Genomic DNA, 14,862 nt, shown 5'->3' with positions numbered 1-14,862 from the left:
ACTCTTACCTCTTAACATAACATCTTTAATGTGGACAATTGGGTTGCTTCAAATAAAAGGAATGAGAACACAACTAAACGTAGGACTCACCTCGTAGGTCTGCTCTGTTGTGGCACCCTTGATGTTTGCTTCAGCTGTAATATGGAGTGATAGAAAACAGGATATTAATTTTAGTTCAAAAATACCAATTAAAAATAGGTTCCCTTTAGAGGGCCAGGTATGAGAGAAGTTTGGTCCATAAGGATGCTCGAAGACTTAAAAAGAGTCAGATACATACTGAATATTGAGCACTGCATGGCATTTGTAAATAAAGGGTTGCTGGGAAAATATCAATACATTTTCTAACACTATTTTAACAAGGTGTCACCACCCCCTTTGACTTCACTGTTTACCATCAATGTAGCAGACATGTGACCACTTTCGTGAAACATGAACTCAATGGACTGACTCTGACCTGCTTTGTACTTGTTCTTGATTCTGTTGACACAGTAGAAGGCCACTATTCCAACCAGGGACAGGACCAGAAGATTCCCCATAGCCATTCCGATCACTAGTGTCCTTCCCATGTTGTTGCAGCTTTCTAAATCAGATGTATTCAACAGTGAAGAGGTGAATAAACAATTCAATTCAATAAAGCGTTATTCGATTCCTATCAAGATAATCATAAAAGCGCATAATCATACAAATTATAACAACCTGCACAACTTTAAGAAAATGTTAAAATACATTCCGAAATTTAAATGAAAACACCCTCATGTGGTTACCTATTGTACATGAACGAACAATTACATATTATCAAACAAAAGTATGTATGTTTTTTAGATACGGCTGTATACTATAGGTGGTTCGTATCATTTGATTCGCCAAAACCGATGGCTTACCTATTTCTGCAGAAAGTCTAATTGTATCCAGAAGCGCTAAACAGCTTCCTTTAAGATCTTTTCTAGAAAGAGTAATCATGGTACTCAGATCATCAAAATATTCGGGATGCCCAAGGTCATTCATAATGTTTTTCACATGTTTTAACCATGGTATAGTAGAGACCTTCTGTAGGTTTAGACAATCAGTTAAAATATCCAGGTTAAAAATGTTTTTTGTTGTGGTCCAAATCCTATGCCATAGTTATATGTGGTCTGTTTCTATATGGTCATATATGTGCGGCATTCCTAGCTCAGAATGGCATATGTGAGAAAATATACTGCTTGGGACAGAAATTTAAAAAAGGCATTCTAAACAAGCTGTATGGGCTGTGAATCTGCATAGCCCCAGGCGCCTGCGCCGTACATAGCAGCGGAGATACAATTTGCTTGATAGATATGCAATAACTCTACCAGGAGGTCATCTATATCCAGCTTTCTGGAAAAATTAGCTAACACTGCAGTAGCTTTAATAAACATTAATTTCCTAGCTTGGACCATCTGGGACCATGTACCCTTCTAATCGAAAACAATGCCTAAATAGGAAAATTTTTAGTGAATTTGATCTTATTATTTTCAATGTAAATATCTCTACATTTTGTAGTACCTTCCCCGCATTTCATGATAAAAGATTTTGAGGTATTTACTCTGTGACCCAAATTATACGTGAACATAGAAAAACTGGTCACTACACTTTGGAACCCCAGTTGCATATGTGCCATTAATACAGCATTGTCTGCATACAGTAGGGCAGGTATGAGACGTTTATCAATTTGTGGTAGGTCCTGACACTGATTCGCAATGACTTGACCTGGTTAATTAATATAAAGTGTATATAGAAAGGGAACCAAGACACAGCCTTGTCTTACCCCTCTCTGTATTTTAAACATGGCTGTGCACTTCCCACTAATCCCGTAGTGCACCCCTGGTGAATAATTCAAATTCAAATTCAACTTTCAAGTTTATTGTTTGATTACTTAAAATCATTACAAAAGTGTTAAAACCGTATGACTCACGTATACATATATTATGGAAAAAGAACTTTGATTAATACAGCAGCAGTGCAATAGTCTAGCGGTAGAATTAAATAAAATTAAAAAAATGTCCGAATGTGCGTTTATCTTTTACAAATCAGCTCATTAAATAACATGGCAGTCACAGAGTGGTTTTAAGAAAGTTTAAATATGGGAGATAAGTCAATATGACAGCTGGTTTTAGGGAGCTGAACGGGGTGTCCATGTAGGCCTTGCAGAGGTGGGCCAGTGGCCGCTTAAGTTTTTATTACAGGGTGATGTCTGGGCCGACCGGCAAAAGAAATGCTGCCTTTTCTTTTCCCAACGTTTTTGCAGCTCTGGCAACAAATTTGTTAAACCGGATGTTCAGAATTATATTTTCTTGATTCATCGCTGCCATTACTGCCTGACAACATGTACAAACGCCTAATTTAATCCACTTTGCTCTCAGTAAGGTTCTTATGTCATGTAGCAAAGCTGGAGATGCGTAGGATATGTGCTCCAGGCTTTCGAAGTGGTAGCCACATTCTCTGCATTCGATTTTGGGCAATAAGCATTTGGCAATGTGTAGCACAGAAAAGCTATAATTGGCAGCACACCAATTATCCCCTAGTCTGTTTTACAAGAAGGTCAGACCAGGTAAATCAACTACACAGCCAATGCCTGCAAGATTATATACTGTGATACAAGTGATGGGGGAAAAAATGCTGAAAGTTTTGGGTAAGAGAAAAATAACATTGACTGTTTTTGTGCCATAGCAGTCTTTTGATGTTATCTCATCATAGGCTCTGCACATGTGTTATTGAGAGCAATGGATTTTTTCTAACTTAAAAATAATGTATTGCCTGCTCTGTGGCCCCAGCGTTTCTAGGAAGTGACATTCTTACAGCACTTGTAGATTAAAATGGCAGCTGGGGTCTGGAAGGGATGTCAGGAAAACCTGGCCTAGAAATTATCTCACCGCTTTTGTGAGCATTCAAAAACATAAAAAGAGATCTCATACTTGGATTATCCTCAACCTCCATGGCAGGAGAGAAGACAAAAAGGTCTATGCAAAAAAGATGGCATGTTTGGCATAGGTCTGTATCATGCTGAAATAGACCAACTTTATAAATATGCAGCTTTATATAGGTTAAACTATGTCCAGTGGGCATCGGAGCACTTGAGAAGGGAGGAGAAATTGAAGATTAATTAGAGACTTATAAAAAGAAAGCAAGATGAATAAGAGAACAATATAGTTTTCATACAGTTTAGTAGGCTTGTAGGCGGTAGAGAGTTTACATCTCTCACCTCTTCAATGAAAATAAACTTGAGTTCATTGTGTAGAATGTATAGGGATTTGAAGCTGAAGCATGGTCACTGGAGAGGCTCACACTGGCTCAGTAGGCATCTAAGTTCTTCTTTGAGTGTACTGTAGGATGGATTTCTATGTATCACATGTCTCATAGACCTCCATACTGAATTTGAAAAAATGCTTTAACATGGTTGCTATTTTTTAAAAGAGGGGACACCAGCTGGAAGATGTTGGCTCTTCAGAGAGCTTGCAGCCCACCCAGGTTGGAAGGTTTGGTGAATATGTACCTTGGCATTCCTGTATGAAAAGATTTGTGCATTATGCAAGCTAATTTGAAGACATGTTAGCTTCAATTGAGAACCATTGGGGAGTGATTCAGATTGGCGTGAAGAGTTTTGAGCTCTTGGGTCCCAAAATGGATCACGCTGTAGCATGAAGGACTGATTTTAGCAGAGGCAGGTAGAACTAGAGGGTGCCTATCAGTAATGTATTTCTGTGATCAATTCTTGATAGGAGAAACAATTTGTGTTACTGTTTTAAAAATGCATGCAAGAATGAGAGACTTTATTCCACACAGTGGTATTATTTGCAACTGAACTCCTTAAGCTAGAATGTTAATATGGGCCTTTAGATTGAGGTTCTTATCTAGAATGAATTCCAAGGATATATCGCGCATGTGATTGTGGATGGTGAGTAGATTAGCTGCATCTAGATAAAATCATACCGTGTAGAGCAAAAAGAGAAAGTGATCAGAAAAAAAAACAGTTTTCTCTGGATTCAAATTAAGATGGTGAACTTTCATTCATGCCTGCAGATCTATCAGGGTCTTCACCGGGAAGGTGAGGTGTTACAGTGATAGGACTTTCATGTACACACGTGTCATCAGCATAAAATTGATATGAGAAATTTGATTGACTCATGAGGCAACTGAGGGGATCCATACATAGAATAAAAGGTGTCGGGAGTGTATAGAGTTCTGTGGGGCGTCTTAGGGAAGATTGGTGGTTGTAGAAACATTTAGACAAGTTAATTTGTTGGGAGCGATTCTTCAGATATTATAAAAACTGTCACAGAACTGTAACTGTGAAACCCCTTTGCTCTTCCTAAATTTGTATAAGCAATGGGTAGTTTACTAGATCAAAGGTTGTTGACAGGTCTAGAAGGGTGAGAAGACAGCCCTCTAAACAGACACATCCTTCATTCAAAAAGCATTGACCATCATCTACAATTTCAAAACGTTACTCACTTTGCTGCAGCCAGATCTTAAACTCAATGCATCAAAGAGGTTGTTTCATAGATACATTGTTGAAACTGCATCACTATACAAGCTTGCAGAGGAATTGTTGACACAGGTCTGAAGATGGGTATACATTTGACTTTTTTAGTGACAGTGAAGCCTGTCCTATTTTTGTAGCCTTTTATTATGTCTGAGATTTTGAAACAGGGCTTTGCCACCCATCTGCATTCATGAAACATCAAATTGAATGTTAAGTTCATGTTATTAGTTACAGTTGTCAATAAGATTCAAATTAATGAGTTGGAAATCATTTTTAAATGGATGGGTATCTTTAAGGAAAGAAATTACATTAAAAAATCTTTTGCCAACAGACCGTTTTTTCAGGGACTGTCCCATGGAGCATGATACAAGTTTGTTGATCCCAAGCAACTTTTCTTTGCTGAAGATAAGAGAATATCAAACTGAGTAGGACAGAAGGGGCTGGGTAAAGACCACCGCAGGAGGAAGGGGATATGACCTTCAAAAATAATTACCATAATTAATCTCAGAAATATTATGAAGGTTTCGAAGACTCCTGTAGTGAAAAAGCATCCAAGAAGAGGGTGAGCTAAGTAATCCCTAGATTACTTAGCTAGATTATGGCTGATTTAATTGAGTGGAGCTGAGCCACTAGACAAAGGAATGTACTTGGTATGCCACAAACCATAGAATGTATTCGATTCCAAATGGAACAGAAGACCACCAGGAGCTTGGAATGGTTCCCTAGGTACTGAAGAGTCAAATGTAGGTGTAGTCTCACAGTTGTACACCCATCCATATCCACAGACTTTGTTTTTACATGACCACTGAAAGCACAGACACTGGTGCTAATACTGCAATGATTAACCACCAAAGTGTGGCTCAAGAAGTCCCTTGAAGTTGGCAAAAGCCCAGCATTGGGGAACTACCTTTAAGTACCCCTAGCCAAAGTACACTTGCAAGTTGGAGACAAAGTAGTGGGGGCCTTTGTGAGAGTGTGGCAGGATCTACCTCTGGAATTTCATCTACAGACGTATTTGCTTTGAGCTGGCATCCAAGGTCCCAGAATTTGCTGGATTTGTTCCTTCCAGACAAACAGCATCCAGTTAGCCAGCCTGTCTTCCTTCACTTTTTTAAACCATCAACCTCATTGGCGGAGTTCCACAAGAATCCTCAATTAGCCCCACTCTTTTCCACACCTACATGACCAGATTCGCCAGCATCATCCACGCTCACAGAATCAACATCATAGCCTATGAAGACGTCACCCAGCTTAAACTCTTCCTCTCTGACAAGATGCCAAACATCCAGACCAATTTCTGCGCCTACATGACCAAAGTTACCAAATGAAAACCAACTGCCTCAAGCCCAGCAAATGCAAGGGGAAAGTAGTAATCACCAGCAAAGACACCTTGCTCTGGGACTCCACGTGGTGGCCTGTCAAACTCTAAATCACACCCCTCCTGGCAACCCATATAAAGAACCTTGGAATAGTAATCAACAACTAACTCACTATGACAGACCAAGTGCACTCAGTCTCCGTCTCCACACACTCAAGATGCTCAAGAAGAGCTTGAAATGACTTGCAACCAACACTCGCAGAATTATCAGCCAAGCCCTCATCACCAGCAGGCTGAACTACAGCAATGCTCAACTGACATGAAGACTCCAAACCAAGCAAAAGTCAGCAGTCACGCTCACCAATAACCGCACACACAACACTCATATCACACCGCACCTCAAAGAGCTCCACTGGCTCCCAATCCACAAACAAGCACTCTTCAAACTCCTCACATACCATACAAAACCTCACACAACATTGGCCCCATATACCTCAACAGCCACATACCCTTCCAGAAACCTACTAGACACCACCACTCAACCAGACTCCTACTCACACCCTCCCAACACATACACAAAACCATCTTTTCCTCCCCACTCCTAAAGCATGGAATGACCAACCCCTGCACATCAAAACATTTTCCTGAGTTCTTGAACTCCGCAATACACTGAAGACCTGGCTCCTCAGCTAGACCCATACAGCTGCTGCCTCAGTTCAAAGATACCCTCCTGTGTAAAAAATACACATAACATAATTCAACATAACATAACATATGCTAACCTGGACATCATTTACTAAGACCCATTTCTGGCTAAAACCTGTAACAGATATAAGGTGCAGTGGAAGGCCATGCCCCTGGAACTTTGCACTCTGGGCCATTCTTGAGAAAACTGTGTGAAGTGTGAAAGACTTTTTAAATGTGCCCACTTCTGGACAGGGAATGACCGATATCAGAAGTGGTCCAATTTGCCCTCACTGGATCCAATTCATACTCTAGTTGCATTCACACTCACTATGAATTAAGGCTGACTGTCTCTGATGAACAAACTGAGTACATACTGCCCTCAAGATAAGTGATGGGCTTTTGGTCAAGGACCTGGAAGGGACACAGCAAAGCTCTGAATCTACTTCCTTGGCTGAGAATGTTGTCAAGGGCTTAGTGACTGCTGCTTAATAGCAAAGATTAGATTTTAGCTTTTGTGCAATTTGTTCTGGCTTTTTGAGCAGTTATTCAATAGGAGAAGCTGCTCTGGACGTTTTCTGATATAGAAGTGTGGGTGGCCTAGCAGCCTTTCTCCAATCAAAGACTTTAATAAGAACGTCTCCTGCTTCAATTTATTATGAGAATATGCTCCGCTGTGCTAAGAGGGGAGTTGTAATTTTTTGAGTGTAGTTGCAATGTGTATGAGAATTCATATTCATTAATCTTTATTTCGGTCAATTACAACCATAAAAGATACATTAAAATACAATTTGACAATACCAAAATTAATTCAAGAGTTGGGGTACAAAAGTAAAAGGGCATCAATTGCTATACAGTTAATATGATCCGTTCCAAATACGCCATAAAAACTATCTATTATCATAAATACATTTTGAAAAACATTTAAAAAACTAGGCAGATTTTATCATGTTCAAATTTATACAATCAAAAACAACAAAAATGCTGTCAGAAGGAGGCGAGACATTAATCACAGTAAACATAACCAATTTGGAAAGTGCAAGTGCAATACTCTTCTACTAAACATTTGGTTAAAGGAGTTTAAACTTTTGACACTAAAGCTTTAACCCAGCTTTGTTCCTTATCAGGTATACATTGAATAGAAACCTGCTTACACAAAAGATGACCAGTTGTGACCTGTCAGTCTTCAATATGCGTTCGGCCACACTGCAGCTTCTAACACCCAAATTCCTACAGAGAGACCTAATCCATCTTTTCCTAGCTAATTTATATGCAAGACAGAAAAAGAATATATGCGCATTGTTTTCTTTAATCTCTTTTTTGCATAAGGAACACCAGTCATGACTACTGTCCACCTTATTTTTGCCCCATCTAGATATGTTTGCATTCGTTAGTAAAACCCCATATCTAAACTGCAGAAATAGGGATTTCGCTGGCTGGGGACGTACCTCATCCAAAAAAGGTTCAAATCGAGCGACATCTTTGAAGGCTAAACATTTCGAAGTTAAGGACCTAACTGATGAACTGTGTAGGATGTTGTTATTCATGTAGGTGCAAAAAGTGGACTTTAAATGTTGCTTACAAGATGGCGTCAGCTGTAATGGATCCTCCCAATAATGGGATAGGCCTAACTTCTTCGTCCACAATGTAACATGTTTAAGCCAAGGAATATCTTTGCTTCGGTGTAGTTGCAATGTGCACGAGAATTTATATATTAAATGCAAATTGAGTGAAAAGAGAGGTGCATTTGTAATAACATGCTGTTGAAAACAGAAAGGTTATGCATGATGTTTATTTCTTTCATTTTTATCCTAACAAATACGAAGGTCATTGCTATAATATGAAAAGATAAATATTTTTGAGTGTATAATGCAAATATTTTGAGTGCATTTTAGAGAATCTCTGTGAGGAGTTGTAATATGGTGCTTAGGATTTCATTATTTTTTAATTGCAAAATAGTGTTCCAGAGGGCAGTGTGGTCCTGCATTGCCCATGGAGTGAACGGTGGGGTTCAGTGATACAGTGCGACGTACACTATGTGACGCAGTAGTATACTGTATGGTATGTATTCTAGTTTTGACTACAGCTGAGCACTTGCACTTTGTGTCATAGCTGAATGTTGCAAGAACTGCAGGTATGTCAGGTTCAATGAGGCTTGAAACAAACTGTTGCATAATTTCCAAGAAGACTTTTATGGGATTAGTCAGGGTTAAATGGCCCCCACAGCGTACTATTAGAGTTTGGGTTGAAAGACACTTATTTTTTTTATTTTTTATTTAAGGGTTTATATAGCTCCAGAATCGACTCCGATGAGTATCTCTGCGCTTTGTGGACGCGTGTCAACGAGGTGGCGGCAGCTGTGGGGCTTTCTTTCTTTTTAGAAACAGAAAAAAGTGGTTTTAAGTAGTTTCCTATATGCTAGATGATTTGAGCATTCTCTTAGGGGGAGGGGAAGTTCGTTCCAGTGTTTCGGTCCAAAGTATGATAAAGATTTCCCTCCTAATATCCCTCTTCTAATTCTAGGGACCTTAAATAGAAGTTTAGAGCTGGAACGCAAGGATCTCAGGGGGAGATAGGGAGTGAATTTTTCCAACAGATAGCTGGGACCAAGATTAAGTAGTGCTTTGTGAATAGTACAACAGATCTTAAATTTTATCTGTTGGTGTATTGGCAGCCAATGGAGTTTTAAGAGAAGAGGACGTGAAGCAGATCTGTGCGGCATGTTCAGCACCAATCACACAGCTGTGATAGAGGCTTCATTAGCAGAGAGCAATAGACCGTTACAATAATCTGGGCGACTCAGTATGAGAGCCTGAATCAGAGTCTTTCTTGCAGAATCCGGAGGAAAAGGGAAGACTCGCCGAAGTAGGCCCAGGGTATGAAAGCATGTACTAACTGTCTGGCCAACGTGTTCTTTGGAAGTAAGGGCGTGGTCTATCCGTACTCCCAAGTTCTTGGAATAGGGGGATTGCCAAGATTGATGGGCCACCAATTGGGGGACCACAATATGGGGGCTTCCCCAAAGAGTAGGAGCTCGGTCTTCCCGACATTACACTGAAGAAAGTTATTCCTCATCCATTGTGAGATGGCATTAATGCCCAGAGAGAAAGTCTCCTGAATGGCTGGAGTTAGTTAATTGAAAGGAAAGAGTTGCTGCGTATCGTCTTCATATGATATTGGAATAAACCCATATTTCCTTAGAACATTAGCCAAAAGAGCCACGTAGATGTTAAATAGTGTGGGACTCAAACAAGAGCCCTGTGGAACTCCCTCGGTAAGTTCCATGGGTGCCAAACGATACGGGTCCAAATTGAACGTCTGAGTCCGACCAGATAAAAAAACTTGCCAACCAATAGAAGGCCTATTTCCTTCAGCCTACTGAGTAGTATTTGATGGGAAACAGTATTGAATGCGGCAGACAGGTCCAATAGCACCAGAATCATAGAGTGGCATTAGTCTAGGGTCATTCTGATGTTATCTGTGACCACTAACAAGGCTGACTCAGTGCTCTATTTGGGCCTAAAACCTGACTGAGAAGGATCTAGGTTGCCTGAAAAATCGACATAGCTAGAGAGGTGTTTGTTGACATACCTCTCTAGTACTTTACTCAGAAACGGCAAGAGTGAGATAGGACGGAGATTGGTCAGATCCGTCAGAGGAGCTTTTGAGTTCTTTCGTATAGGCATTATCTGAGCTGCAATCCATTCTGATGGAACATAACCTTCTTTTAAAGGAAGATTCAGAAGATGTTCAATTATTGGGGCAAGTTGAGGAGTAAGAGTGTTAGCTATTCTTGCAGGAATCAAGTCGCACGGAGAGCCACTCTTCACTTGGCACATTAAGGATTCTACATCTGTAGTGGCAAGTGGAGGGAAGTTCTCAAGCAGCATGGAGGAATTCATTTCTGCTGCATCTTTTGTCACGGTTTGTATACTCCCCAAAGAGAAAATATTATCATATATTGATTACATTTTCGATAAAAGTAAGATGCAATGTTATTACAAAGTGTTTGTGAGATGCTTCTTCATCAGTAATAAGATGCACTGTTATGGGATAAATGAGGGCTGAAAGAGAAGTGTTGTGTATTGCCTTTGTGTTATTAATTAGATGTTCTGCTATAGGATGAGTGAGGGTTAAAAAGATACCTGTTGGTTGTTCCCGAGATGCCTGTCATAGGCAGAGTGAGGGTTGCCACACACACATTGTTGTGTTTTAGTTGAATGGCAGGCTTGTGCCTGGTTGAGTAGTTGATGGAGTGTTAAGATCTTTAGTGGAATATACTTGATTCAGTTCATGGGACAGGATTCTGCATCTCCCTGATAGTTATTTGTCTACACCCTTGTCACATGGGCTTCCAAAGAAGGTAGATGTATTGTGTCTTGCTTTCCAGGTGTTCTATGTGGGCATTCTCCACCATGAGTATGATGGACAATGGTAGTTGAAAAGTTGGGCTGACAGTTACACCAGATTAAGCCAGATGTTGAGCAAAGAAGTCCTATGCACCTACAGGATATCCTGTAGATACATACTTGCAGCCTGTAACTAAACCTGATGTTTTGTGAGTCAGTCCTGATTTGCAAATAAAAACACTACCTGTTTGTACTGTGGAGTCCAGATTGGTTGCTGAGCATAATGGACTTCACTAGAGAGTGCTAGTTTTCAGGGGTGACACACAGTCAGAGCAACCTGTGGGGATCTTGGATGAGGTCCCTTGTTAATCACTTATATACTTGAAAGTAGATATTGTCTATTAGTTCGCGTTAAATGCATTTAGTAAACAGTATGCAAAATGTATCTTTTCCAGACATGTCTGCCCTTAGATTGGGCCAACCAATAAACTTTAAAGAGTAATGGAAGTCAATATCTAGTGATGACCTTTGAGTCAATAACTTTCAAATTTGAAGACTTTCTCCTCACAGATGTTACAAAACTATGGTCCAACTCTTTATTCAGGTACATGCTTTCTAGCATAAATTGTGTTTCACAGTCCCTTGCACCACCAAATTAAACATGGTGCGTCTGCTTCACTGAGATGGGCTCTCCCTTGCAACTAACTCCACCCATCCTTAGCCCTCCAAGTTCAACAGATCAAATCGGATCTCCACCTTGGAGTCCATTCTCTCATGACCTTATGTTAGGCCAATTCCAGAGTTCTGACAATACATGCAACTTAAAAGGCAACAAATGCTACAAAAGCTGTTCACGGGTAGATGTGATTAGGAAAACATTTAGTTACCATCTCAACCCCCCTCCCCCCATACAGACAACCCTTGCCATTCAGTAGCTTTCCTATATTCTGCTAGATCTTGCTTCAAACAGAAGAGAGAAGTAAAGTAACTGTGAAATGATGGGAATTACAGGTATGGATGAGGATTCCTTTTTCCAAGCAACTCAGCATAGTTTAGATATTCTTTAATTTATATTCTCAAACTAGTAGTAAGAGTGTTGATATAAATCTCTGATTCTGCCACTGAACTTTCCAGACTAGATTAACAATACACTGTGATTTAAGTTTCATAGCACTAAGAAAAGTAAATATTGAGAGGTCATAAGCATTGCATTTTGTGTCAACTGCATCAAACAGAACGTACCCACAGTCATCCACGCACAACACAGCCCTTCACCCAAACTACTCTCTATAAGCTGCTTACATGCAACAATGTTTGCTTACATTTATGAGTAACACTATTCTTCCTGACACACTTGAGACAAACAAAACTTGCTCAAAACCTCCCTAGAAATATTGTCTATCAGTAGCACCACACAACAATACTGACCTAAATGCCACTTTACAGGTCCCCTCACCCACAGCTACTTCTACAACCAGGTGCACCTGTGTATCTCTTGCAACACCTCTGTAAGGTCAAGGCAACAAACGCCATGACAATAAATGGTAGAAACTTGCCATTACCAGAATTAAAATCTATTTACCTGCCTTCATTATAGAAGATCAGTAGTCTACGATGCAGGGACATGCATAGATTACTGCATTGAATCAGCTTTTGATTTACTAGCACGTGTTTCCCAAACAAATGTAATACTAAGGCTAAACTGTCTTCTTTTGCAAACGATAAGCTAAACCTCAAACGCATCAGAAAACAATCAAAGCATATATGGTAATGTAATTATGATCCTAAAGTTAAAAATTAATTTAATAAATCCTCTTGAGTTAGGAAAAAGCAATTAGCACCAGTTGTTGAAACCAGTGTTCCTCAAGAATTCTGGCCACAAAACACGCAAAAAAATATTTTTTTAGTATACTCTTGGAACAGTCTTCTACTTTTTTATCTCTTGACTCTAAATATCTCTCCCTTAAGTTGTGTGCTATTTTAGGTGTTACTCGAAAAGTAGAACTATAAGCGATAATTTTGCAAAGACTTCTAACCAAAAATGTACATACATTCACATTATAATGAAGTTCCTACTCACCTTTGATTTAATTTTGATCTAGTAGACTCAGATGCACTTTTTCAAGCACCTGATCACAGTATATTTGGTTCTATGCTTCATCTTATACCAGTTTACTTCCTTTCCAAAATTAAACATACCACACTACATCCGGGAACAGTCTGGATATGGTTCCAATGGCTCCTAAAGCAGAGACAGCCCTTTCTCTTTTTTTAATAAAAAAGTAGGGCTAAGTCCTACTAAACCCTTTCACTTACACTGAATTACCCTTTTACTAGCAGTTATCAAACTTCTTGACATCCCACCTGGCAAAACACCTTTGATTCTTCCTGGAATCAAATAATATTCTTGATGATACACCAGTTGGTTTTTGACCTAACTGAAGGACTAAAACTACTATTCTTTAGTGCTAGATGGCCTGTTTATGGCTTTGGATGTCAACAGTCTCAATGACCTGATATTGGTAGAATATTGTGCAGAGCTGAAAACGGGTCATCCCATTTCATTGATTCACAATCTTCACAACGTTCTTTTTGGACAGGTGGTATTCTGATGGTTCACCTCTGTGCTTTAGGATTGAACCCAAAAGTTACTCAAAGCCCCTTCTTCCGCATGTCTAAATCTTTCGACTGTGGTATCCCACACTGTTTGCCACTATCTTCTTACTTATGTAATGTATTTATTTATTTATAAAGTTTTATATAGCGCAAACAAGATCCCGAAGGATATCAGAGTGCTTTACAAAAATGATGGAAGGAAGGACATAAGAGCAATGACGACATCGAGTAAGAATACAAAAAAAAAAAGTAAGGTAAGTCTGATTCATTTGCCCCTATCACCCTACCATATGATCTCATGGGCTTGGACGATACAGCTACACTGTTGACACTCAAATAATATTTAGACTCAGTGACCAATAAAAGAAGGATCAAAATTTGTGTGATGTCCACTGAAGCCAGAGCGTGGATGGGACACCACTGGCTTATGTTAAACAATAAATCAGACCTTCTTGTTTTTGGGAAAGGTCCTTCTCCATGGCATTTCTCTTTATGGCCTTCTAGTCTTGGTCTTCGCCCCATGCCAGCAAATTTGATGTAAAACCCGAAGGTCCACATCAATCTCGCCTCAGAGATGGAGAATCAGGTTGTTGCTTTGGTTTCCATTTGTTTCTTTATGAGGATAAACTATGTCTCATCCTCCTTTTTGAACCTGCAAATTGTCAGCATTTGGCCAGATCAGCCATGATAGGTTCCAGATCAGATTAATACAATGCTGTATATTTAAAGATTAACACTAAATTAATTCAGCTTCAAGCTGGGAAAAACAAGTGGCTTGCTTAATTTTTTTGGCACCTTACTATTGAAATGTCACCCTTCTTCTGAGATCTTTTCACTGCCTTCCCATCAAAGCTGTCCTCATCTTTAAGTTGCCCTAAATTGTTCATCGAGTGCTCCAAATGGTTTTTGCGAACACCATAGGGTTTACAATCCTGATAGAAATCTGGGATCTTTCTTCTGCAAAGTATTAACCATCCTCGGAAGAAGAAAAGTTCTTGAAGGCGGTCCAAACATTTTCCATTTTAGCTGCAAAGTTGTGGAATTCTCGTTAATAACATCTCAGAACTATCATATCACATGTTTTCTAGAAGGAAGCCAATGCCTCAACTAATTAGTATATCTTCTTTTGATTTCCTATTTGGTTATCATTAGTAACTTATGAACCTCAGATGATAGTATGCTCTATATAGCCTCCATAGGATAACAACTTGTTACAGCAACATGTGCAACAACCTGTCACCTGGCTTTCCTGGAGTGGTCCTCACAGCAACATGTAAGTAACACCACGTACACACTATTACTCTCAAGTAACACCACCTACCCACAGACACTCATGTATATAACGTATCACCTACAGAATCTTACCAAAAGCAGAATCCAAACCTACTCACTCT

General features: G+C 39.6%; 1 protein-coding gene across 3 annotated transcripts in view; it reads right to left on the bottom strand.

The window, feature by feature from the left end:
- The window catches only part of LOC147701129 (sialic acid-binding Ig-like lectin 7), a 251,785-nt gene that overhangs the window by 22,113 nt on the left and 214,810 nt on the right, over positions 1–14,862 (bottom strand). For all 3 annotated transcript variants that reach the window (XM_086929896.1, XM_086929897.1, XM_086929898.1), the window contains exons 6-7: positions 455–580; positions 91–134 (exon numbers count right to left, since the gene is read on the bottom strand). In XM_086929896.1, coding sequence (XP_086786022.1) covers positions 91–134; positions 455–580 — 170 coding nt within the window. The remainder of the gene's footprint in view (positions 1–90; positions 135–454; positions 581–14,862) is intronic.

Source organism: Lissotriton vulgaris, chromosome 7 (assembly GCF_964263255.1).
Source record: "Lissotriton vulgaris chromosome 7, aLisVul1.2, whole genome shotgun sequence".
In the NCBI taxonomy this organism is placed as follows: Eukaryota; Metazoa; Chordata; class Amphibia; order Caudata; family Salamandridae; genus Lissotriton; species Lissotriton vulgaris.
This window is presented reverse-complemented; position numbering and strand designations above follow the sequence as displayed.